Consider the following 24763-nt stretch of genomic DNA (forward strand, 5'->3'; position numbering starts at 1 on the left):
ATTTATAGTTTTGGAAATATAGTCACTTGAACGTGACGTTTGTTGCAAAAATATTGATTTCAGTGTCAAAATTGGTCAAAAAGTGGAACCCATTATTGTGGGATCACCCTTGTGTCCAAGAACCCCTCGGGGAGTACAAGCAAATCACCTCAGGAAGGCCCTTAGAAACATCCAAGTCTACAAGAAAGCGCACACAGGTCGAATGGAGAATATCTGAAGTGTCAGCATCCACATATAAGAAATCACCAATAGCATTACCAATAGTTTCAAAAACCAAATCCTGCCAAAGATGTATCGGAAGATTAGGAAGCCGGACCTAGATAGGGAACTTATTAAAGGATTTCGAGAGTGGATCAAAATCCATGTGCCACGATTTGGCCATAAGAGGAAATCTACCCTGCCAAGAAAAATTATTGTGACACAAAATTATCCAGACATGTAGATTAGCAAGAGAGGACCAGTAACCTCGGAAGCGAAAAATGGCAGCAAGAGAGGAAAGCTCTTCTGCCAAATGAAAAATATCTTCAACAGATTCTGGATCAAGAGAAACCTTAATGGGATTTAAAGCTCTTACAGGCGACACAAGAGGGGGCCCAGATGAAGCCACGTGAGGGAGAGCGCCATGTAAGCCAGCTTCGAAGGTAGCCACATCTGCAAAGTCCTTCCCCTCGAACAAGGAGGAGACCCAAGAGCCGAGCGAGGGGCAAAAGAAGCCCTAACCCCACCCGTAGAAGAGGTCGAACGAAGCCCACCATCACTAGTAAAAAAAACACCTCCACTCGTGTGACCAGCAACGCCATGAGTAGAAGGTCCAATTTTTGAACGGGAGCAAGAGAAAAAGAACCAATTTTACGAACGGGAACATAAGCCATTTCAAGCCTTGAAAGAGCCCCATCCCCAACCGCAGACTGTCCTCCAAAATCAGCTCCACCACCCAAATGCTTGGCGGGAGCAGAGACCTCAGTGTAACCAAACACTGAAGAAGTAGAAGTGCCAAGAGCGGGAGAACCAGATTTTTGAACAGGAGATCCAGGTTTTTGAGCAGGAATAGGAACGGGAGCCATTACATCACCCTAAATCTGTATTGTAGTTACAAGAGCCAATGTTGTTCATTAAGTTTGTGGCATTTATTATCATTTAAAGATATCTCCTTGTTGCTAGTAGTAGTTATCCTAGATTCTCTTCCTTATAATGTCTATGGCTACATAGTCATCATAAGGAGGGGGCACTCATATGCTCTCCTTGTACTCTAGTTTACTTTTTATGCACTTTTACTTTTATGTTGCAACATGTCACTCCCTAACCATTATAAGTGACCCTTGTCCATCCCACAAAAATTGATTTATGCCCACACACTATCTTAACTCTACAGATAACGGACTCGTCTATCTACAAAGAGCACAGACATATTTACACATCGTGGTGATACCAAGGAATTGATACATGGGTGTACACGTGCATAAATACACATGCATGCAAAAGTTACCAACCGGCACACATGATTGACTACCAAGCACACAAACATGCTAGACCATTCAATCTTGCCTTTTTGTTTTTCCTTTTGTGATACACAATAAAGCACACGAACCTTGTTGGGCAAATAACCGCCACTCTCTCTCTCTTTTTCTTTCATGCTAGTATGGTAGAATCATAAGGAGCACCATCTTTTGTGATGTCTTTGTCTTTCCTAACATGTGATCATTTAAGTTTTTGTAATAGCCTTCCAAACATGATATTAGTGGGTGAGAAATTTCTTAGCTAAAGTCTTTTTCACTAATTGATTTTAATTTTAGTGTGTACCCCTATTGAGTCTTATATTTGTTGTTATTTTACTTTTTGTTTCCTTTATTAGTCCCTGCCTTTTAAAAGACAAGGAACTAATGTTTTTTTTTCACCGCCGTCCCCCCCGCCGCCGCCCCCTCTATTAATTTATTGCACACAATCGCATGATATTTTCCAAAGTTTGGTAAAGTTTGATTTAAAATTTAATTATTAAATACTTATTCTCATTTTATGATTGGTTATTGGCAATTTCCTAGGGTTTTTTCTGAATTTCGTCAGCCAAAAACTGAGAAAATTAGGAGGCGGTCAAAAGTTTCTAGGAAAGACTTACTGCCTCGCTGCCATTACCATCCAGAAGCTTCGCTTCCATTGCCCCCCCTACAAAGCCAATTCCTGTTGCTATTGCAGCCGCTGCTTTCTTCTTCAATTGTTACAATACTTTTCTGCAAGTCTGTTGGACCTCCCATTTTGGGGCTTACTCGACTGCCTGGCTCTGGAGCCCAGCTTTTATTTTAGGGCTAGGGATTCCATTTTGTTGTCTCTGAGGAAGAGTAAAGAAAATGGGAGCTACCAGATACCTAGAGGAGGGCTCTACGAATATGTAGGTTGCCCTAATTGAAGCAAAGGTACTTGCCATATTTCTCTAGCATTTTTGCAAAATAATTCTGCTATAGTTTGAATTTCTAATTCAGGAGAATGGAAGTACAATGAAAATCAACATTTAATGCACAACTAGGATCTAAAACAAAAAATCCCTGTTTGAATGAAGTGGCTCAATGGGATGGGTGTACATCGACAAATCGAGCGCAATCTAATAGGAAGCAGCTAAAAACTAAACCAAATAAAACAAACATAGCATGTGGTAAGCTTAGAAATGCTCACAGAGCTTACAATTTACTCTGTAGGAGGTGTAAAGGCAAGCTAGTTGCTCTCACTACCGTAAGCATTCATGGAGTTTTTACTTTAACCCTTATTTACACCAGAACATTAGAATGGATATAAATATAATATCTCTCATGTATATTTCAACAATGAGACCAAAACCAGAGATATTAGGGAATTCCGCTCATGTGGCCGGATTGTCAAATTGGGTTTATTCCCATCTCATATTTCAGAAGATTTCTGAGACAGTTGTTTCTTGCTATGTTTTCCCCTTTCAATCACATTTTCACTACTTACAAGAGCATCAGTTTCCCTCACAGTGGCTTCTATCTATGCAGGAGAGCATAGGCCTTCTCGAGAAGAATAGTTTCAAGCAATCCCCAAGTTGTGGAAATGCCTGGTGGTGACTTATTGATGGCCTTGTGTACTGATAATTGGGGCAAATGCTTTGATTTTGGTGTTAATGGCCGATACGGCCTCAGTAGGTTTTCTAACATACAAAATACATCGAGTTGCAGTATAAGGATAAGCGATTCGCTACGAATATGTTTCCATTTACCATTCATAAATCACGTAGGAGCAAGACTCATTTTGATGCTGTTTGAACACCTAACCAAGGAATGTTTATTAAGTACACTATTTCCTCTGTTTCACTGCATGCTTTACATTGATTAAATCTAATCGTAAAACACCATAAGTATTCTTCAACAAACCTCAACTACTATTGTAATCTCGAACTTATGCATTAGGGAAAAGAAAAGTGAAAAGGACTTATAGAATGAAAAACAAAGAAAATGTTCTTTCCTATGTCTGCACTCATTCTCTCTGCCATCTCATGAGATTTGAATTAATTTAGGGTCCATTTGGTGAGCGGAATAGGAATACATATTCTAGAATACGTATTCCAAAAATTTTGAATTCTTTGTTTGGATGCACCAAAACGGGATTGGAATACGAAGTAAAAATGGAATACGTATTTCATTTCTGGTCGAAAAATGGGGTTTTGCAATTCCACCAAAATAGGTGGTATTGGAATACGTATTCCTATTCCATTTTTTTTTATTTTAGAAAACATAAATTTTTGGGTCTGCAAATTCCCATCAAATATTGGTTGAACCAAACGGAGAACAGAAATATGTTCTATTCCAGAATACGTATTCTAGAATACATATTCCAGAATATGTATTCCTATTCCGCTCACTAAACAGGCCCTTATAGTTGTGTTTGCAATGAAATATATGGCTTTACTATAGACAAGATTTCTTTAGTATATGTGGGTTTTTATTTACAAGTTGATAAGCTTAATATAAATATTATCGTGAGTTTCTTGGGTTAAGATTTATAATACGAGAGTTTATATAAAAAGCAATTTGAAAATGTGTTAATCTTTGTAAAAAAAAATTAATTCTTTATTGGTAGATAGTCATTCTTTCATTCATTCATAAGTCACTTTAGATTTTACACAGATTTCTTTCTTTTTTATAAGACAATTTAAGATATTAAAAAAGTATTATCTCCTGTATCATCCAAATCTATTTTAAAAAATACATAAATGCTGAATTAAAATTAAAATTTTAACTTGACAATTTATCATTTTCAAGCTTCTTTATTAATAAATTTCTTTGTCCTTTGTTATTTTATGTAGAATTCAAGAATTTGGAAAACTTATTATTATAACTATTAAATGATTGATTCCTTGTTGACTTGGATGTTTCTAAAGGTCTTCCTGAGGCTGTCTGTTTGGATTCCCCAAGGGGGGTCTTGGACTCAAATGTTGGATTTCGAGGGAATCCCTTTTCGTTGCAGGAAATGCCACTTGACGGGTCACGTTGTTGCTCGTTGTGTAGCTGGAAAATCCAAACCCAAGCGTTCCCCCTCTTGGTGGACTGGGGCCTCCTCTGAGCATTATACGGTGAAACAATCCTCGATTGCTCCTGCGGTTTCAGAGGTTGAGGCTAGTGTTCCTTTCGAGCCGGTGGTTGCGGAGGTTGCTTTGGCGTCTCATCCTGTGGATTCTGTGGCTGTGGGCAGCGTTCTTTCCAAGCTGGTGGTTAAGGATTTGGTCTCTCCCCCTGCTTCAGTTGACCCTCCTAGGGGTCAGTTGTCATCTGTCTCTCATAGGGTGTTTGCTGAGGCCTCTGCGTGCCCTAGGTTCCACGGGTCTTTGTCCTCTGAGGATTGGGTGACTAAGGCAGCAAAATTTGAGGATGGTTGGATTGCGATTAAAGGGAAGAAGGCTAAGCCTTCTGCTCCCCCTTTAGATATGACCCTTCGGTCGCGTAAGGGTAACCTCATTTTAAAAGGATAATCTTTTGTTCCCTTATGCTGACTGGTTCTTTTGGATTGGTGTTATGGTCTTGTCTCTGGTTTTCTGGTATCTGGTTTGGATAGCCTTCCTGGCTGCTTTGCTCCAGTCTGATTGTCCTTTCATATTCCAGAGTTTTTGGTTATTTTTACCATTCATATTTGCTGGTTTCAGGTCCCTGCAAAACCTGGTTTAGTTGTTTGGTTGGTTTCAGGTCTTTTTAAAACCTGGTTGTGCTTAATGGTTTATCTTTCTCTTTGATGTAATGGGTTTCGGGGCCCCTTCAAAACCTGCTTTTACCTTAATCTAAAACTATTAAATGATTGCAATTTTTTTTGATGAAAATTGAACACAAAAGAAAGAAGTAAAGAATTTACCATGAAAATTACATGGAGAAGATCGCATGGCAATATTTTGATATCTAGAGAATCCCTACAAAACAAATAGAAACAAATGGTAGAAAATTTCTTGTTTAATTTTTTTAACAATATGATATTATAACTTATACAATATAAATAAGTAGGTAAAAAAAATTCTACACTAAATATATATTTAAATTCAAATTATTATTTATTAATATCAAATATCAATTCTAACTAAAAATTAATATAAAAATATTTTAACAAAATCATTAAAAATGGTAATTAAAGACTAAAAATACACACATATATCTAAAGAATCTATTTCTTAATAAAATGTTCACTATATTTTGATTTTATTTTGATAGAGAATTTTCTATATTTTTGCAACCAAAATTTCCATTACTCAAGAGATCACATACAAATTAATTAAATGATTTAGCCTTCATTTTACATACAAATTATCAATAGTCCAAAGGCAGGAACTCAAGCTCTCCCAAGAGCTCTTGTTTTCTATTTGCTTTGTTTTTTGCTCTTATGCATGGGAATGGAATCAGGATCCTAAGTTTGGGGGCCTATGTCCTTGAACTTGGTGATGCTCTATTGTTGTGACTTGTCTCTTCATCTCCTCCTCTTCTATCTTTGCAGAGTATGACTTACCTCATTCCCCTACTAAAGTGGAGGTTAAATGTATTGTCTCAATGGAAGCACTTAATTTTGAAACAGTTCGACCTTCTTTGGTGTGGTTTTGGCCTCTTTCTCTTCTTCCAACCTTGCTCAAATTTTTAGGTCATCTCTCATTTTTTTATGCATGGCCCTTTGATGTTATTTTATCACCTTTTTGGCCATATCGTTTGGCACTTTCATTATTTTTCAAATTTTTTTGCACTTTTCTTGAGACCACGAAGTCATCTTTCCTTGGGATACTCTCAAGTATATAGGTCAATCTATACCTAGATGGATTTTGGTCCCGAGGCCTAATATGTCTCAGGTTTTTTTATTGTTTTATTATATATCCCAATCGACTTTCTTTGTTTTTTCCCTAAAAACTAGTATATAAGGGAGCTTGGGCATTTCATTTCTATCCATCTCCACACATTACACGATCAAAGCTCAAACATACAAATGTACATAAGAGATTAAGCAAGCATTTTCAAAGCATACATCAAGCACACTTCAAGCATTCATCATAGATCTACATTTCTTTCTTGCATCAAGCTTCTTCCTTCAAGATAGTAGTGGAGTTTGACTTCTAAAGAGGTCTTTCACTCATTCACTCAAGTTCTTCAAATCTTCATCAAGGCATATCACAAACATTTTAATTCATGAGATTTTAGCATTACTTAGTTTCCTTTTGATTTCTTTGTGTTGAGTCAAAGATATTACATTAACATGATCACATTGCTAAATTTAATTGCATCAACAAGGATAATAATATTCCTCATTATTGGATTGATATCTACCACTCGCCACTATTTCTTTTATAATTTATATTTCAATTTCAAGGTTGCTAGGGTTTAACCAAAAACAAGCCCTGCCCAACAAACAAAAGCAAATTTTCTTGTTTGCAAGAACAAAGGAGTTACGAACTCATTAAAAAACTTACAATCTAAAGCTTTTAGGAGATCCAACATCAAATTAGTTTCTACCCTTCGAGAACATGATCGGCAGGCCATAAACCTACTAGTATAGGTTGACCAAGTTGACTTGTACCTAGAAATTGAAGATTTTCAGGATTTTCCAAGTTTTATGTCATGATCCTATATCCATAGTTAGTTTTTTGAATAAAAAGACATTTTCCCTTGCATATTTTGAAATCAGATTTCTTCTTGTTTTTAATTTTTTATCCTAGATCTTCTCTCCTATTTTAATTGGACTGATTGCATGCATATTGCTCCTAAATCTATTAATTTTAAGTTTTTTTATCAATTAGATTAATTTACTTTGACATTACACATGTAAGGTTAATGAATATTGCATAAAAGAGGTTTTGGTTAATGAACAACACATAAAAGAAGCTTTGTTTGCATACTTCCTTGGTTAATTTGAATTTTATATTGGCATCCTTTTATCTTATTTTAATTGGACTGATTGCATGCATATTGCTCCTAAATCTTTTAATTCTAAATTTCTTAATCAATTAGATCAATTTACTTTGACATTACACGTCTAAGGTTAATGAACATTGCATAAAAGAGGTTTTGGTTAACGAACAGTGCATAAAAGAAGCCTTGTTTGCATACTTCATTGGTTAGTTTGAATTTTATATTGGCATCCTTTTATCTTATTTGAGTTTTGCTGATCCACTTGAGCTATATTTAGGGTAAATATTCAATACCCCTTTCTCTTTTATTGAATAGCTAAGGGTAAAGATGTTCAACTAATGAACTCGTCTCGTCTAATTTAGACTATCAAGTTCTTTGATGTCATTTTCCTCCTAAACACTCCTAACATTATCACTAGCACCCCTACACTACCTTGGGAAGCATAATTCTAAGTTTCTTAATCAATTAGATCAATTTACTTTGACATTACACATCTAAGGTTAATGAACTTTGCATAAAAAAGGTTTTGGTTAATGAACAATGCATAAAGGAAGCCTCGTTTGCATACTTCCTCGGTTAATTTGAATTTTATATTGGCATCCTTTTATCTTGAAAAGTTCTGCTGATCCACTCGAGCTATATTTAGGGTAAATATTTGGAAGTACCCCTTTCTATGTTATTAAATAGCTAAGGGTGAAGATGTTCAACTAATGAACTCATCTTGTCTAATTTAGATCATCATGTTCTTTGATTTCATTATCCTCCTAAACACTCCTAACATTATCACTAGCACCCCTACACTAACTTGGGAAGCATGAATGTCCAATCCATACAATGAGATATTTCAGAAGGAATTGAGACTTACATGGGGAGATGGCCCCTTACCATGTACAACCTAGTCTAAAATTGTCTAAAAAGGTAGATTTGATGTTTGTTGTTATAATGTATCATAAGGTACTGCTAAATGCAAATGCTTGTTAATTTTTGCCTTATCTTACTAGTCCAAAACGTCTTACTACATTGACAAAGTGTGGTTCAAATAAAAATGTAAGTTCAGTCTACCTATTATTAATTGATTACCTTTCTCTAGAAGAATCGTGTCGGTAAAGAAAAGATGGCTTGTTTGCTACTAACTCTAACTCTTTCGGCCAACTAAAGCTAGAGTCCCATTGCTTCCTTAAAAATAGAGTGGGTGCTGCTGAAATTTGTTAGGGATATTTAGAAAAAGAAGCGGTCCTATGGATTTATAAGTGAATCCACTTCAAAAAAAACAAAACATAGCTGCTAATTTTAATGAAGCTTTTGTCTCATGAATTTATTTATTTTTAAATTAAATTTATACATAAATTTATTTGGTGAGAATTCATTTTGATGGGAAAATGAAGTGTAAATTGTTGACAAATGGCATAGTTCCTCCTTACACTGGTGGGGCTAAATTCAGCCCTACTCCTTTTTCACCCGCTCAAATTAAGAGGGCTAAAAATTCAGGACTCATATTTTGTAGGAAAATATTCCAATTAACCCTTTAGCCCCCCCCCAAAAAATATCATGGAGCCACCCGCTCCACAAAAATAGAGCCCAAGCCCCTCCCATGGGACCCCTGCCTAATATCGATCCATGTTTTATTATGAACAATTTTGTTGCATCCAGTGTCAAGCCTATATGTCACACAGCAACTGACAGTCATCTAATAAACCTAACGACTTTCTCTAAACAATAAACAAACATATCTATGTCTGGTTAAAGGTGGTACTAAAGAGGAAATGCAATAGAACAGTCTGGCTTCTTGTTAACAGTAATGTGGCCAAACCGCAAATACTTGAGATTTATCATCTTGTCAGTAGAGAATGCCTTGCCATCTTAAAAGAAAGTGCTTCAATATATATGTATATATACACACGCCACTTACCAACAGCTTTATACTGTCCATACATTATTTGCAAAGGTTTTTGTTTCTGAACAAATGGATAAATTTGCCACCTATTTCATTAAGTGCACAAGTTCATATGGTATTTTGCAAAAGTGTTTTGCGCACAATCATGCTTTTTTTAACATCAGGTTTCACATTCATCTTCCAGATGATGGATTGATGAGGGCAGTGCAAGAAAGACACTTCTTGTCCAATAAACATAAAGACTAAGCAAATCACACACCATCTTTCCAAATAATTTAAACATTTACTCTTCGCGGACCCTCCAACGACTTCATACAGTTAGATAACACTGGTCTACAAGGTATAACAAACAATCACCGTTTAAATTTTTAGTCTTTCACGCACCTTAAACGCAGTTTGAATTGTCAGAAACGAATGAAGTACCATTATCCAACCACCGTAAGACTAAAACTCATTCAAAGATATCAGATTTCCACAATGCATTATATGATCCATCACAATTCTTATCACAAGTTTCTGGAATTGATTGGATTTTTTTCCGTGATCCATCACCAGGAGGGAAGGTAGCAAGTAAAAAAAATTGATTATGTATGTCTTTTTCTAAGATCCCTTACTATCTTCCATCCTGATGGTTGATCATAGTGTGATCCAAAATGTCGATGCTGAAAAAGACGTACAAAATCAAACCACAAACTTAACGATAATAACTAAAACATATTATCAATATAAACTACTAATTTTATGGCCAGAATGTAGTATTTCTATTTGCAAGGTATGCCAAAAAACTTCATACAGTTGGATAACAGTGGTCTACAAGGACTTATTATCAATATAAACTGCTAATTTTATGCCCAGAATGTCGTGTTTCTATTTGCAAGGTATGCCAAACAACTTCATACAGTTGGATAACACTGGTCTACAAGGTATGCCAGTCAGCCACCATTTAAAATTTTACTCTTTCACGCACCTGAAATGCAGTTTGCGTTGTCAGAAATGGAGTACCATTATCTAATTGTAAGGCTACAACTTATTCAAAGATATCAGATTTCCACAATTCATTATATGATCCATCACAATTCTTATCACAAGTTTCTGGAATTGATTGGGTCTTTTTTAGCATCACCATTTTAGATCACACTCCATGATCCATCACCACGAGGGAAGGTAGCAAGTACAAAAAATGATTGGGTGTCTTTTTTTAACATTTCTTGCTATCTTCCAACCTGATGGTCAATCACAGATTGTGATCCAAAATGTTGATGCTGAAAAAACGTACAAAATCAAACCACAAACTTATGATAATAACTAAAACTCATTATCAATATAAACTGCTAATTTTATGGCCAGAATGTAGTGTTCTATTTGCAAGCCTTAACAGCACATGGTTCAATCACGTGGAACGATTCTTACAATGGGCAAAGAAAAGTCTCGCCAATGTACGAGGTTGTAAGGCAGGGCTTGTTGAGAACCACACTAACTAGGATGTTTTGATTACAATTTAGAAAAGGATCTGTGAAAACTATGGTATATTAGGTTGAATTGAGTTTAGATTAGACTGATTATCAAACATCCGTCTGCAGTGCAACTGTTAGGAATGAACAACACCCATGTTTCTATTGCTCTGCTCCAGTACATGTTTTTTAACAGATAGCATTACATTTAGTAGCCTATTTCAGAGAGCAGATTGAATTTGAAATGGAAGTTTATACCATGCCTGGCCCACACAGTGGTGAAACCATAGTTTGTCTTTAGCCTTGGCCGTTACACTTTGGTTCTTCAAACACTGTTGCTAAACAACAAAATATTTTTAACAAGTAAAACTGTTGCGGGATGTAAAATACACTCCCTTTAAATGGAGAGTCAATTTTAATACAACAAAGGGTCAAATGGTGCCTACCAACTTCGTTTGGCACTAATCTGTAAAGATTAGCCATAGTACTACAAGAATCAGAATAAAGTTATGATTATCATTGTCGTTTCAAAGATAACTTATCACTGGTGCTGGCAAAAACAAAACTTAAAAAACTAAGTCAAAAACCAAAAACCAAACAAGCAATATTGAAAATACACAAAATGACTATCCCAACATCCCATGATGAAGAGATGCATCACTCGACTATTAATGGTGGTGGTGATAGAACAGAATTCCCGTAAGTGTAAAGAGAATGCAATATATCAATAGATTCTAATCCCCTATTGTTCCATATTCATGGTCAAAGAGAAATTCCTGACATGACTCAAATGCATAAGTATACGACATGGATGCAGAAGACAGTGAGCAGACAAAGTATCTGATATGTAGTTTCTGATGATTGAGTTGTATCTCTTAATAGGGATATAATCATGATAAGAATAGTTGCTATACTTTCTAGGTAGCTAAGGTTTTTACCATTCCATAGCTTTGTAAGTCCATTCAAATCCTATTTAGATTCTTTCAGAAGGCACTCACCCTTATCACTGAGCATGCTCATAAAAGCTCGAAAAGTAACTGTTCATACTTCCAATCTAATATATCAATAGATTCTAATCCCCTCTTGTTTCATATTCATGGTCAAAGAAAATTCCAGACATGACTCAAATGCAGAAGTATCTGACATGGATGCTATACTTTCTAGGTAGCTGAGGTTTTTACCACTCCATAGCTTTTTAAGTCCATTCAAATCCTCTTTAGGTTCTTTCAGAAGGCGCTCAACCTTATCACTGACTACAATTGCATGCTCATAAAAGCTTGGATAATAATTGCTTGTACTTCCAATAATCATCAAAAGCTGATAAATACCACGACAATCTGACTCCATGACTTTCAAGACATGTTAAGAATTTGACTCAAATGCATAAGTATCTAACATGTTAAGAATTTGACTCAAATCTATTAAAATCCTATTTAGTTTCTTTCCAGAAGGCTGAGCCCATTATCCCTGACTACAATTGCATGAGCATAAGAAACTCAGATAATAGTTTGTGTATAATCATCAAAAGCTAATAAATACCGTGACAATCCAACTCTGTCACTTTCAAAACATGTTAAGAATCTCCGCCGACCATCTACAAACAATTACTACCTTGTAATATACAGGCAAAAAACAGGTGCAGATTTTTAAACAAAAAGCAAATTCAAATTAATTTTCTCAAATGATGCAGCAAGATCTAATAGTCGTTCAAAATGGAACAACTAAATAATCCAAGATTTCCCAGTCCCCAAACCTACAAAACAATGACCATGCATGACCAAAATGTTTAAAACATAAAAACATAGAGTGCATTAAAATGACAACAGTGCTGTTACTTTTAGTGGCATAACCATGAAAATCTACTACAAGAGCAATACTGCTAACCATGACAGCAATCCGTAAAAAGAATATTTGCACACTGCTGTTCTTAATGATACCCATTGGACTGAGCTAAATGATCCTTGTAGAATTAAATGTTACACAGAATCCCCTTAGATATGAGCACCACTTCATACAGTGGAATACACAGAGCAGTGAATATCAGTTGCAAGTATCACAAATTGTCGTTTGGCATCTGATTAGAAACAAATCTTCCAGAGACTGTTCCCTCATTGTCAATAAAATAAGACTTTTGTTTACCATGGTAGTCTTAACCAACAGTTACTGGCAGGATTCTCTTAAAAAATTGAAATCAAACCGAATTGTATGCCTGTTGAGTTAAATAAATATTAACAGACCGAAGTAGGACTATTAGCCTGAAAGGCTGCTAAATTCCTGCAGCTAGACAATTTTGTGGCTGATTTAGAAGCAGTGCAACACGGTGCTGAAAGGATATAAAGCTTACAGGTCTATGAAAAGCAGTATTTAACCCTAAAATTCATCTGTACAAGGCATACAGATCTTGGAAAATAAAGTCAAATATAAAACAAGAAATTGCCAGCCTAACCCATGGTATAAAAGAGGAAAGACCTGCCCACAATTGGAATATTGTTGCTGTACCAGGAACCTGCCCACCTTATCCATGGTACAGTAAAAATGAAAGCACCTACAAAGTCCACACATAATCTGGTGCATCTTCCCGGTGTCCAGCTAGTGTCCTGTAAACATAAAGCCTGTCCACACTTTGCTGATCCATAAGATTATTTCTAACATCTAAGCTTTCAAGTTGATCCCTTTCATTGATAATTTCAACATTCAAATTTGGCATCCTTGCTGCCAAGTCCTTGCAGGCACGTAAAGTAACATCACAGGATGACATCCAAAGGGATCGCATTGATTCATACTTTTCTACACCTGATAAAAGAGCTGCATCACCAAATGGGCTATCCCTTATCTCAAGCTTACGGAGATTTGTACACCCTGATAAAATACACTGCATACCACTGTCACTGTCACCAGCAAAAGCAACAGAAAGCATTTCCAAACACTTGGCATACATGCCAATCAACTGAAAGACTTTGTCTGTAAGAAAACCGGACATTGATAGACGCCGCAAACCTTTACAATACTGAACGATAGCTCCAAACCCTTCATCCAAGGGCTGCTGTGTTTCAAAATCTGGCTTTCTGGGGTCAATTATAACCAAACGGAAACGAATAAGAGAAGGGGAATTCTTTGCAACAGAAATCAAAGCTGCATTCGACATTTGATGGCAGAAATATAGTACAGAATTCAGCTTTGAACAGCCCCTTGAAATAGCTACTAAGCCTTGTTCTGACAAGGCTCCTTGACCATAAGGATCTACTGGGAAAACACGCAACTCCTCCAAATCCTTGCATGTTGAGGCTACCACTTCAAGTCCTTTGTCTTCTATATAATCCAATACCTGCAATTTCTCCTCTAATGAGTTTGCTGTACAGCAAAGTTAAGGCTGAAACCCACGGCAGACAAAGAACAAGATTCACAAATGCTATTCTCTTTCCTAAAAAGCATCATCAAAACTACACCAAGCAATTTGAAAGATCACGAAATAATTGGAAGTTACTATATAACAAATTTAAGAATCATTAAAACATTTGCATTTTAAACTACTAGACTGTATACTCAATATGAAGTAAATTATTGCACAAGAGTTTGAAATGTTGAGACATCACCCATAAGCGCTGCAGTTTGTGGCAATGACCAAGAAGCTTGATAAGTTCCACACTTGGGATTGTTGCATAACTCAAGTTCAGAGATGTCAAATTCACACAGACTGAGTAGACTGAAGGTAGATAGACAGGTGCAACTTCCCAAAACCCTGATAAGCTTTGAAGCCCCTTACAATTCTCGAAGGCACATTTAAGCTTGGCATATTGTTCACTCCGTGGTTCATGGAGATATGCACCTGTACCTAAATCTACTAGATTTGGAGCTCGAATCAAAAGACGATGAAGTAGCTCCAATGGCACCAAACGGTTCAATTTCAAACTCTTCAGTGAAGTACACCTTTCAACTAATCTCTCAAGTGCATCAAAGTTGACCTCGCTATTAAGGCATGCAAAGTTTAAAGAAACCAATGATGTACATGAATCTGGAAAGCAACTTAGCCAATGGCCACCACGCTCTTCAATATCATTCTCCTGTAAATCTAATTCTGTAAGGTGCCTGTAAAAGATGACAAAGGGCTCATATAATTAACTTCTATAGTGCAAGCAATGACGAGCCATGATCTTAAAGACCTATTTATAACCTGCAGTCAACTAATTGAGAAAGAGAGAATCGTTTTCTTCAGCACAAAAGAATGAACCAACCAAGCTCAGAAATTTGCTTAGGAAACAATAAAACTTCAAAATGAGATAAAACAGACATCAAAATCCACAAATACATATATAATGTGTGATTTGAGAATGCTTGATGTATATTTCCCTTGAGAAAAAAGTCAAAACAGTTATCAATGTGACAGTGTGGTTTATTCAAGCATTTTAAGCAATTAAATTAAAGAGTTGAAGAGGACAAACATCACAATCAAACTCTTTGTCAGATTATTTTCTAGTTTCAAGATAGCAATTGAATCAACATCAAAACTAAGAATGGTCCATTCCATTCTTAGTGGAAGTTACAAGGATTGAATCAGGGAATTTAATTTTTGATGTTTTGAGAAGCTTACACCAAATGTCCAGTCAAATGTTACTACTCTTCAATCTACCATCTAATTCTTAAGTACATGATGTATGTCAGTTCAAAACTTAATGCAGATGGCCCTATCAGGGCAAAATTGGCCTACTTTGTGGTATACCATGGCACTTTAGCGCAAAGTTGCATGTGGAAAATCACGAGTTAGGAATTCAGGTAGGCCAGTACACCTCTTTTCCATGGGAAAAGGTACAGCTATTCATACACACACACACACAAAGCCATATAGTTGTGTATGCAATAAATTGTGAAATATAGAGATTTTTGACAGTTTAGAGTTATAAACCAATAATGCATCTTTCAATATATTTAATGTATAGACATAGTTAACATAAGCTACTATAATAGTGACACACACAAGTATGTAACAGTCAAATGAATATTACCAATATGAGTTGACACTCTGAAAGACACATCATTAGGTGTTCTAGTGCAAAATCATCGATTATGACATCCATGGCACCAAAAACAAAAATCACATCACAGAGGGATGAGCTTGCATCAAAAGCTATGTATAGAGTCCTGTACTTGTACCACAGGCAACTCCAAAATGCTGCTGCTGCCAAAGGAGCAATACTTAGGATATGTTGACAAACCAAGGGTATTAAATAATGTAAATCAATTACTTGAAAGAAAACTTGTTCATAGTATTCCCATGATATGGACAGCAGGTGGACATGTGTTCAAAATGACAGTCCTGGAGCAACTTTTGATGTGTTTATGTATGTATATGTGGAGGTGTGTATCCACACACATGCACTCAAATTTGTGAAGTTAATGAGCAGCAATATAACATAACACTGTTAGAATGGTGTTGAATGATGTCTGCATAACCCTTGTCAATAAATGTACCATATAGTTGTTAAATCACCAACATTTACAGCAATATAACATAACACTGCTAAAATGGTGTTGGAATATGCATTTTCACAAAAAAAATTTAAAAATATAAAACTAAACATCAAAGTGATCAAACAGACTGGTTTTTCAATTATGTTTTAGAGTAGAATAGTGCTTTTTTATTCTTTACAAATGCAAATTTGACAATTTAATTAAAGAAATATTTTTTGCCTGTAAATTCCTCCTCAGGTTCTGCCCAATTTCAGCCAGGTCACAGCCCTTCCACCCCATGAATGTACCAGACCCTTTTCCCACTTGATCCAAAAACAGGTCCTGTTTTGGATAAAAATTCGATGCTTGGGTACATTACATTTCAGGAAGCTTCATGCTAGTCTTTGGTTGATCCTATCCAATGCCAGGCAAGAACAGGAGGGTGAGGTTCAGATCAGTATCAAGGTTTCACATTCTCAATACCAAGGATATATAAAGTTCTCCACATTACTCATTAATGGTTGATTAAAGTCAATTAAGTAAATGATGCCTCTGCTCTTTCAACCAATTTCTACTAGTTGTGCAAACCCCCATTCTGAATTAGGGAGGGTTAGTTAAAGAAATGAACTCTGTAACCACAGCCTGCTTTATATGGCCTAAAGCACTCTTTCAAGCTTCAGCCATATCACAGGCAATCAATATATAATCCAAGAAAAGATATGATGACAGTTCACTTCATAATTTAGTTCATCATGAGAAAACAGCTAGATACTGGTCCTTGTTCAGAATTTCAGGTGTCTGAATCTATATATTCATCAAAATCAAGAATCAGCCAGCTAATCAGTTGTTAGTTGCTGGGAAGAAAACCTAAAATACAAGAATCAGCTATATCAGCTGTTGGATACTGGTGAGATGGATGTATGGCGGACAGGCATTTTCTACTCAATACATAAGAGATATTGTGACTCACAGGCATAGTTGAGACAAGGAGACCACTAAATATCACTGGCAGATTTTTATTTTTTCCATGCAACTTATGGTACATCTTCAATTTATACGGCAATCTATTACTTTACACTGCAATAGCTGTCATAATAGTGTATAACTAGAAAAGAATCTGTGTGAAGAAATCCAGGCCTGAATGCTATAGAAGTAAGAATCCCTTTTCGCATATCAGGTGCTAAGTAACATACAAGATTGCTTCACAACACTTGTTAGAAATACAAGCAATATAGTAAAGAAGATAGTGTCATTTATAACTCCACTTTTCTAATTCTACCAAGCAACTGCAATTATTAATTAACAGCATCAAAAATCTTACACATTAAGTTATAATTTTCATATTGGCTGACATCTCTAATTCCTTTTCTACATTTCCATCCAGTGGATCTTAAGGATTTATTTAATACTTGAAATGTAAGTCCAATAGGTTCCATTAATCATGATTTCAGAATAAAATGAGAGGAGATACACGGATGTGGCCATCCACAAGGAACAAATGGGCAACAGATATGAAGTAATTAAGAATATCAATTAGTTAGTTACAATAACTTGTTCAAAGGGGTTCATCACTTAGTCTGTTGGTTAAGTAGTGGTGGTGGTGGTGGTGGTGGCGGCAGTGTCGCCCCCACCGAAAGTTCAAACCTCCACTAGGCCATTGTGATCATGGGCTTCTCTCTTGGCTGATCAAACGAGCTTGCAGGGTTAGGCCTCAGCTTTGCTAATTGGGGATGAGATGACTGGGCCTCAGGGGTCTCACTGGTTCATAGCTCCAGTTCACGTCATGCCAGCCCCACTGTTCACATTAAAAAGTTTACCAGGCACTTATTTCTTTTAAAAGAAATAACTAGTTCAAATGTTCAATTATTGGCCACTGTAACAGGAAAAAATGGACTTGGAACCAATTATTAGCAAAAGAGGACAACCCTGTGTAAATCACAAGAATTATGAGAATATTTTATAGAAGTGTTCAAACTTTTTGAGCCACATATACAAGACAATAGAAGTCGTCTGAGTTTTTCTGAGGCCTGAAGAAATCCCCATGAGCACAGTTGCAGGATATTTTCCTCAAGTTCTCATATGTTCATACCAAATTTCAGTCCAACATTTTTAAAAAAGTACAATGTTTCAAACTATATTTAGAAGTGCATACAGGATATTGTAGAAGAAATTACATTAAGCAAAACATTATTGGAATAGGCTCTATAACATATATCTAAAAAGCTATTATTAGAACAAACTAGTCACTGGATAATCATCTGAACTTTAAGTATCACTTATGAAGCTTACTTGAAACAAGTGTGTATTTGTTCTTTTTGTTTATTGAACAATGGAGCATTTACATTCCATTTGATTTACAATACCCAGAGACTCTTAACAGAGGTTTGTCTGGATCTGTAGATAAATCTCTCTAAGATAGCTTAAATTATCAGTCAAATATCAAGGAACAAACCTGCTTCAAGTTCAACAAATAACATTAAATTTTCTCCCTCTATTTGACGCTCTGCTGCAAATCTCCATTTACAAAAAGTCTTGAGAATCAGATGCATACAAGAAAGCCCTAAACAAGAGACACAAAGCTCAAACAATAGTAGAACTTCAAAAACCAGATACTAATGATTATTTAGATACAGACAAACTGAAAGTTTACCAAAAGGTGAAAAGGTCAAATTAAATTGAAATAGCTTCAATGACTAACAAGTTGCAAGGCACCCTTAAATTAGGCAACCCCTAAGCCTTAAAGAGATGCCTCTAGGGTGTAGGAATCAACATGCAGGTGTAAAGGATCTTACACCAAGGAATGCAACGAGTAGTGAACCTTAATTAAAACACAACCAACACGGGATGGGACAAACCGCACGAATAAGATCCCAAGCTAGGCCATTGCAATTAATTAATAAGTTTACCTGGAGGGAAACTTCCAGAAAGGGAACATAATTAAGCGTTGAAATATGCATACCCCAATATGCAAGACCCCAAAGAAATAACTCTAGGTTGCGGCAAGTAGTTTTACCTCGTATAGAAACTCGGTTAAGCACTATATCCGAGACACGGACTGAGTACTCATTACTCAATAAATAAGAGAGCGGTAAGAGAGCGGGCGGTGAGATATCTTTGGTATAGGGCGTTCAACAAATCAGTTGTAGAGCTCAGACTGGTTAGAGAACACCATCCAACACACAGATTGGGTCATCAACAAATAGATATTTCCCCAAAAAGATACCACCGGTACGCGGGGTAATCAACTGGTAAATTACCTCAGAAAGGAAACTTTCATCAAGGATCAAAATGTTGAAACGAGTAGAACACTGGATCTAACGCAGGTGGTGCATATACCAACAGACAAACTCTCAAAGAGGTGCCTCTAAATGAAGTTACCTCCAGGTCGTGCAAATACCAGGCCCCGAGAAGTTACCACCTGGTCGTGGAATTTTACTTGCAGGTTATCCCGCAAGAGAAAAGGGATATAAAAACCAACTCAAAAGGGCTAAGCTCTGGTAGTCGTGTGAAGCAAATTGGGGGCCCAGCATACCCACCAGACCGACCCAGCCAGAGCTTGAACGAGGAGAGATTAAAAATTCAGAAGTGTAGAGAAGCCCTGCACTGCTCTACCCTTGCTCTAAGAGACATTGTCAAATTTAAGTACTCAAACAATCAGGTGCCAAAAAACTCAATAGACATGTTCCCAAACGTCGGATCTAAAGAAGTTACAGAGAGGTGTGCAAAAAAAATCGAGGTGATCTACCTGCAGTGAGCAGCAATGGTGGCAAGGCCGTCAGTGCTGAAGCCCTCGCAGCTGGTGAGCACCAAGACCTTGAAATTGGGGAACGAGTGGGCCAACAGCTCGAGCGTCTCGTCAGTAACAACCATCCTCTTAAGTCGGAGCTCCTGTAGCCACGGGTAAGCCTTGGCCATGGCGGCCACCCAAGCCTGCACATCAGCGCCCCACCCGGCAGGAACAAGATTAAAGTCAGCAAAGTGCGGCTTCCCCTTGAGTGTCACCGCCTTTATGCGCGGAAACCTCTTTATCATCGTCTGCGGACTAAGGGCATAGCAATTTCCAATAAAAACACTCTGCCGACTCCACGACTCCACCCGAAACCATGACTTGCAGACGAGGGACACGGCGTTCCTGTCTCTGTGCGACGACAGGAACGCCAATACATGTTCCAAGACTTCGTCAGGGAACGCCGTACCCATCATCCTCTTCTCCTCCATACTCTTTTACTCTCACTACAAATACATAGATTAGACAGACGGACTCTCAGATTTCCTCGGCCCCGGCTCTGACCCGCCCGCCAGGCCCAGACCCGGCCATTTCCCAACTCCTTTCGTACCTTCAGACCATCAAACCCTAAAAATCCAATCTTGAATCTGAAACCCCTCCTCTTTCGGTATTTCCTCCCTTGTTCTTCCACCTGGGGTCTGTCTGTATCTACTCCTATGTATCCATCCTGTAGAGATCAAACCCAAAATCCAATCCTTATCATTAACCCGCGGTCAGAGCGCAGCCCCATCCGACGGCCCACATTGCACCTCGCCCACCGCCCCTCAAATACCTGCTGGGTATTATTTTAATCCTCTCCTGTTCTCGTGAGTTGGCCCGCACAGACGAAGACTTTTTTTACTTTTAAAAGATTAAAAAATTGCAGAAAGAAACCCCGGCGGATTTCTTTCCGGGATCCTCTCTTTTGCTTGCATATTTTGTCCTCTCCGACTGTGGTCTTTGATTATTATTGCAAGTTTGGCATGTTCTTCAATACGCATTTTTGGGATTTAACTCTGTCGCAATCCGGAATTATTCGCCTTGTGGGGAAGGTGGCTGCTCATTTATTTCTCTCCTTTTGTGGGGACTGCTGAGGCGGAGAGGATTTCGACTTCAACAAACCCACACAAACCCTGGTTTCAATCAACTCTGGATCAACGACAGGTTAGGAGTTCGAATCTTTCGGACTTTCGGAGCATTAGTGTGATTTTTTTAATTATAGCTATTTTTGAAAATGAAGAATAATATTGTGAGGTGGAGAGTTCAAATTATTGGTTATTTCTTGTTAGAAAATAGTGAATCATGTTATGAGGTGAGGAATTCAAATCTTTGGACATACTAGATGTTATAATAGAATTATTTGAATTTTATAATTTTAAAATAGGAAATGGTGTTATGAATTTAGGAGTTACACCATGTTTTCATGCGTTGATTTATGCTTTAAATTTAAGTCGTAGAGTGTTTCTATGGAGGATTAGAATTGTGGAAAAGGGATAATATTGAATCTTTTCTTGATTTTATGGAGTGGCTATTATTTAGGGAATGAAAATAAGATATGAAGAAAAGGGGTCTCAAAATAAATAGTGGTTGCTTATTGAAAAAGTTCCATTTGTCATCATAAATTTACTTCCCTTTGTTTTTTGTTTCTAAATCTTATTTTAGTTTTTTAATCACTAAATGTTGTATCCAATTTTTTATTTTAAAAATTAATATTAAAATGATGAGCAATACTATTAGCAACCACATGGGACCATAAGCGGCCTACCCAAAATAGTAGTGGTTGCTAGACAAATTAAGCCTAGGAGTTGCATGAGGCCTTGATCTTAGAGTTTTGTCCAAGTAAGATGTTACTTATGATTAGGAAATTTGAAGTAGAGTTTACAAATTAACATGTTGTAGAAGTAAATTGTTATATGAGTTATTTGTTGTTTATAATTTGAAAATGGAAAATAATGTTATCATGATAGGAATTAGGATTTTGTAGATGTAAGATGATATAATAGAATTATTTGTATGTGATAATTAGAAAATAGGAAATAATGTTATGGATTTAGGAGTTAGAATTTTGTAGGTCTAAGGTGTTATAATAGAATTAAATATTTTTTATGATTGAGAATTTTGAAGTAGAATTTACAAATTAAAATCTTTTTGAAGTAAAATGTTATGATAGAATTATTTGTTGTTTATAATTTGAAAATGGGAAATAATGTTTTTTTCTTTTTTCTTTTTTTTTTTGGATCGATAAGAGGTCGAAGCCAAGATTTATTATCATGTCTTGTGATTAATTATTATTATTATTTATTAAGTGTGAGTAGATTCAAACCCAAGACCTCTTCAATAAGAGGCTCACAATTTACCATAGTGTTATAGGCTCTTGCCTAGGAAATAATGTTATTATGTTAGGAGTTAGAGTTTTATAGGCATAAGACATTGTAATAGAATTATTTGTTGTTTATTATTAGGAAATTGAGAGTAGTTTTTACAATTTAAACACCGGTGTGTTCCTCCTCTCTTCTCATTTTTAGGGGAATAAACAATTTTATTTTTATTTTTAAATAAAATATAGAATTAGAGTGGTTTGTTAATTTTTATTATTAAAAAATAGGAAATAATGTAATGAGGTGGGGAGTTCAAATGTTGTAATAGAAATATTTTTTGTTTATGATTAGGATATTGGGAGTAGTGTTCACAAATTCAATGGTGATGTGTGTTTCTCTTCTCGTATTTTAGATTTTGGGACAAACAAAGTTACATTTTTTTAAAATGAAGTATGAAAATACCTATAGCATTTTTAATCAATGGATAGACTGCATGTCTTTTTATGGAGGTTTAGAATTGTTAAGTGTGTGATTTTTTCAAATCAAAGAAAGAATACAAATAGTAATAGTTATTAAAGGCAGCTAAAAGAGAAAATATCATAGCATGTTGAGATTAAAGTATTTTGTTAAAGAGAAACAATAACAGCAAGTAGTTAAAGAGAAACATCATAATTACAAGGCCAACTGATGCCATTACACACACAAAAAAATATTACAAAGCTTGAATACTTTACAAATATCCATATGGCGACTTTTCTCCAATTATTCAATGTGATCCTAGATTTTAGTGTCATGTACAAGAAATTTTTCTTCACAAGGTTTTGGAGCTACTAAGAAAAGAAAGATATTAGTTTCCTAAACCTTAATGTTTGAGAACACAATAGTAAAATTGCGTTTATTTATGTGTCACGAGAACTACATATAACAAGAGTTGCATTGAGGCAACTAGAGTCCCACCTAATGTGAAAGAGATGATGTAAGAGAGGATTCACATATTGAATAAAGAGTTTGGTAGAAGATATAAATAAAGAGATATTTCTCTCCCATTGCAATAGTTATGCATAGATAAATTTATCCGAGCTCCTACGATATTTATCAATAAATGAATATAAAAAACTAATGTATATTAAATTATTGTTGTTAAAAAGAAGGTCTTATCTGATTTTTTTCACATTTAAAATAAGTAGAATCATTTAAAAATAAAAAATAAAAAATAAAAATATTATATTTGCCAAAAATAGGAATAAGAAATAAGGAAGTTGTAACTTAGACATGGCAAAATAGAAGGAGATCTGTAAGAACTTTACAAATATTTTATTGATTGATTTTTTAAAATTTAAATATTATATTTTTGAAACTTCACAGTGGAAAGTTAACTTAGAAACTCTATAAACATTTTTTTACTTGACTTTTAAAAAATAAATTTATATTATATTTTTCAAATATGGAAAAAAAGATATAGCCTACAAATGGGAAAAGTAGGATGAAAACTAAAACGAAGACCAACCAGCATCTACAAAATCATTAACAATTCCCTATTATCCATGAAATAATCAAGAAACCATAATATGTAAACATACACAATGATGAGATATGTCTCACAGTAGAAAGACTCCCTTGCACAATGTCTTGCTAAACATGCTCAAAGCAATCTTACCTAGCTAAGGACCTTATCACTTGAAACATTTGGTGCTAGCTCAATAGACGCAAAGACTATTTGGTAAAGAATAATTAATCTGAACATCTGATTAAGTAACAATGCTCATTACATTCTTAAAAGAATTGTGATAAGCTATAGCGTCAACTAAATGAAATTGGCATTAATTGTGAGCATTCATTTCAATAAATGATGTCTGCAAAATGAAAACAACTTAAGAATTTACGGCCATTCGGGTTCTTTGATCCAATAGACATATTACTTCAGGCACACTCCATGAATGAATTATTTTGATCCAATATTTTGAACCAAAATAAATTAGACACACTTCCATAATATTTGAGATAAGTTACAAAAATCCATTGGTCATAGATTTCTCAAAAAGGTCCTACCTATCTCCATATTCATATGGTCAAGAATATAAATTATAGATTTTCCACCTTTACATTGTCGAATCAAATATCCACTTTAAAAGATTTATGCTCTCAGAAAATTTGATATTGTTTGCATGACTCGATTTCTCTTATCAATTAAAGATATCACAAACATGTTAATCTACTTTTTAACCATAATTTAAGTTAAATTAATGAGTCAATGTTTTCTTTGGATAATATTGAATAGGGCGTATGAAAATCACTAAAAAGTACAATGGTGGCTCAGAAATAGGGTGGACCGGATCAACTATTAGATGGAACTTCTCCCTCTGACTGCATACCAAGATAGATATATAGGGTTTGACCTTCCTCCCATATGGCCTACCTGTTTCCCTCACTTGTCAAACGTGGGGTCAATTCACTGGGCCCACGCTTTGACCCAAGATTATGATATGATTCTACTTGTGACAAAGAAACTAGCCATC

At 35.8% G+C, this 24763-nt stretch overlaps 1 protein-coding gene across 1 annotated transcript; it reads right to left on the minus strand.

Annotated features, from left to right (window-relative positions):
- Positions 1 to 12664: 12664 nt before the first annotated feature.
- LOC149539582 (protein AUXIN SIGNALING F-BOX 2-like) lies at positions 12665 to 20590 on the minus strand. Its single transcript, XM_089800813.1, has 3 exons — positions 19909 to 20590; positions 14312 to 14804; positions 12665 to 14043 (listed from the first exon to the last, which is right to left on the minus strand). Exons 1-3 carry the CDS (start codon positions 20379 to 20381, stop codon positions 13264 to 13266), a joined length of 1746 nt encoding a protein of 581 aa, XP_089656939.1. The 5' UTR covers positions 20382 to 20590; the 3' UTR covers positions 12665 to 13263.
- Between the last annotated feature and the right edge of the window lie 4173 nt (positions 20591 to 24763).

The sequence above is a fragment of the Cupressus sempervirens genome, chromosome 9 (genome assembly GCF_028749045.1).
Source record: "Cupressus sempervirens isolate cs-2001-9-10 chromosome 9, ASM2874904v1, whole genome shotgun sequence".
In the NCBI taxonomy this organism is placed as follows: domain Eukaryota; kingdom Viridiplantae; phylum Streptophyta; class Pinopsida; order Cupressales; family Cupressaceae; genus Cupressus; species Cupressus sempervirens.

What these genes read in the sequence shown, in the direction of transcription:
- LOC149539582 (XM_089800813.1), bottom strand. Translation starts at nt 20,381, where the DNA reads ATGGAGGAGAAGAGGATGATGGGTACGGCGTTCCCTGACGAAGTCTTG. An exon ending in ACCATTGCTGCTCACTGCAG is followed by an intron (nt 14,805 to 19,908) that starts GTAGATCACCTC and finishes CATCTTTTACAG; the next exon opens with GCACCTTACAGAATTAGATT. An exon ending in ACAAACTGCAGCGCTTATGG is followed by an intron (nt 14,044 to 14,311) that starts GTGATGTCTCAA and finishes GAGAAATTGCAG; the next exon opens with GTATTGGATTATATAGAAGA.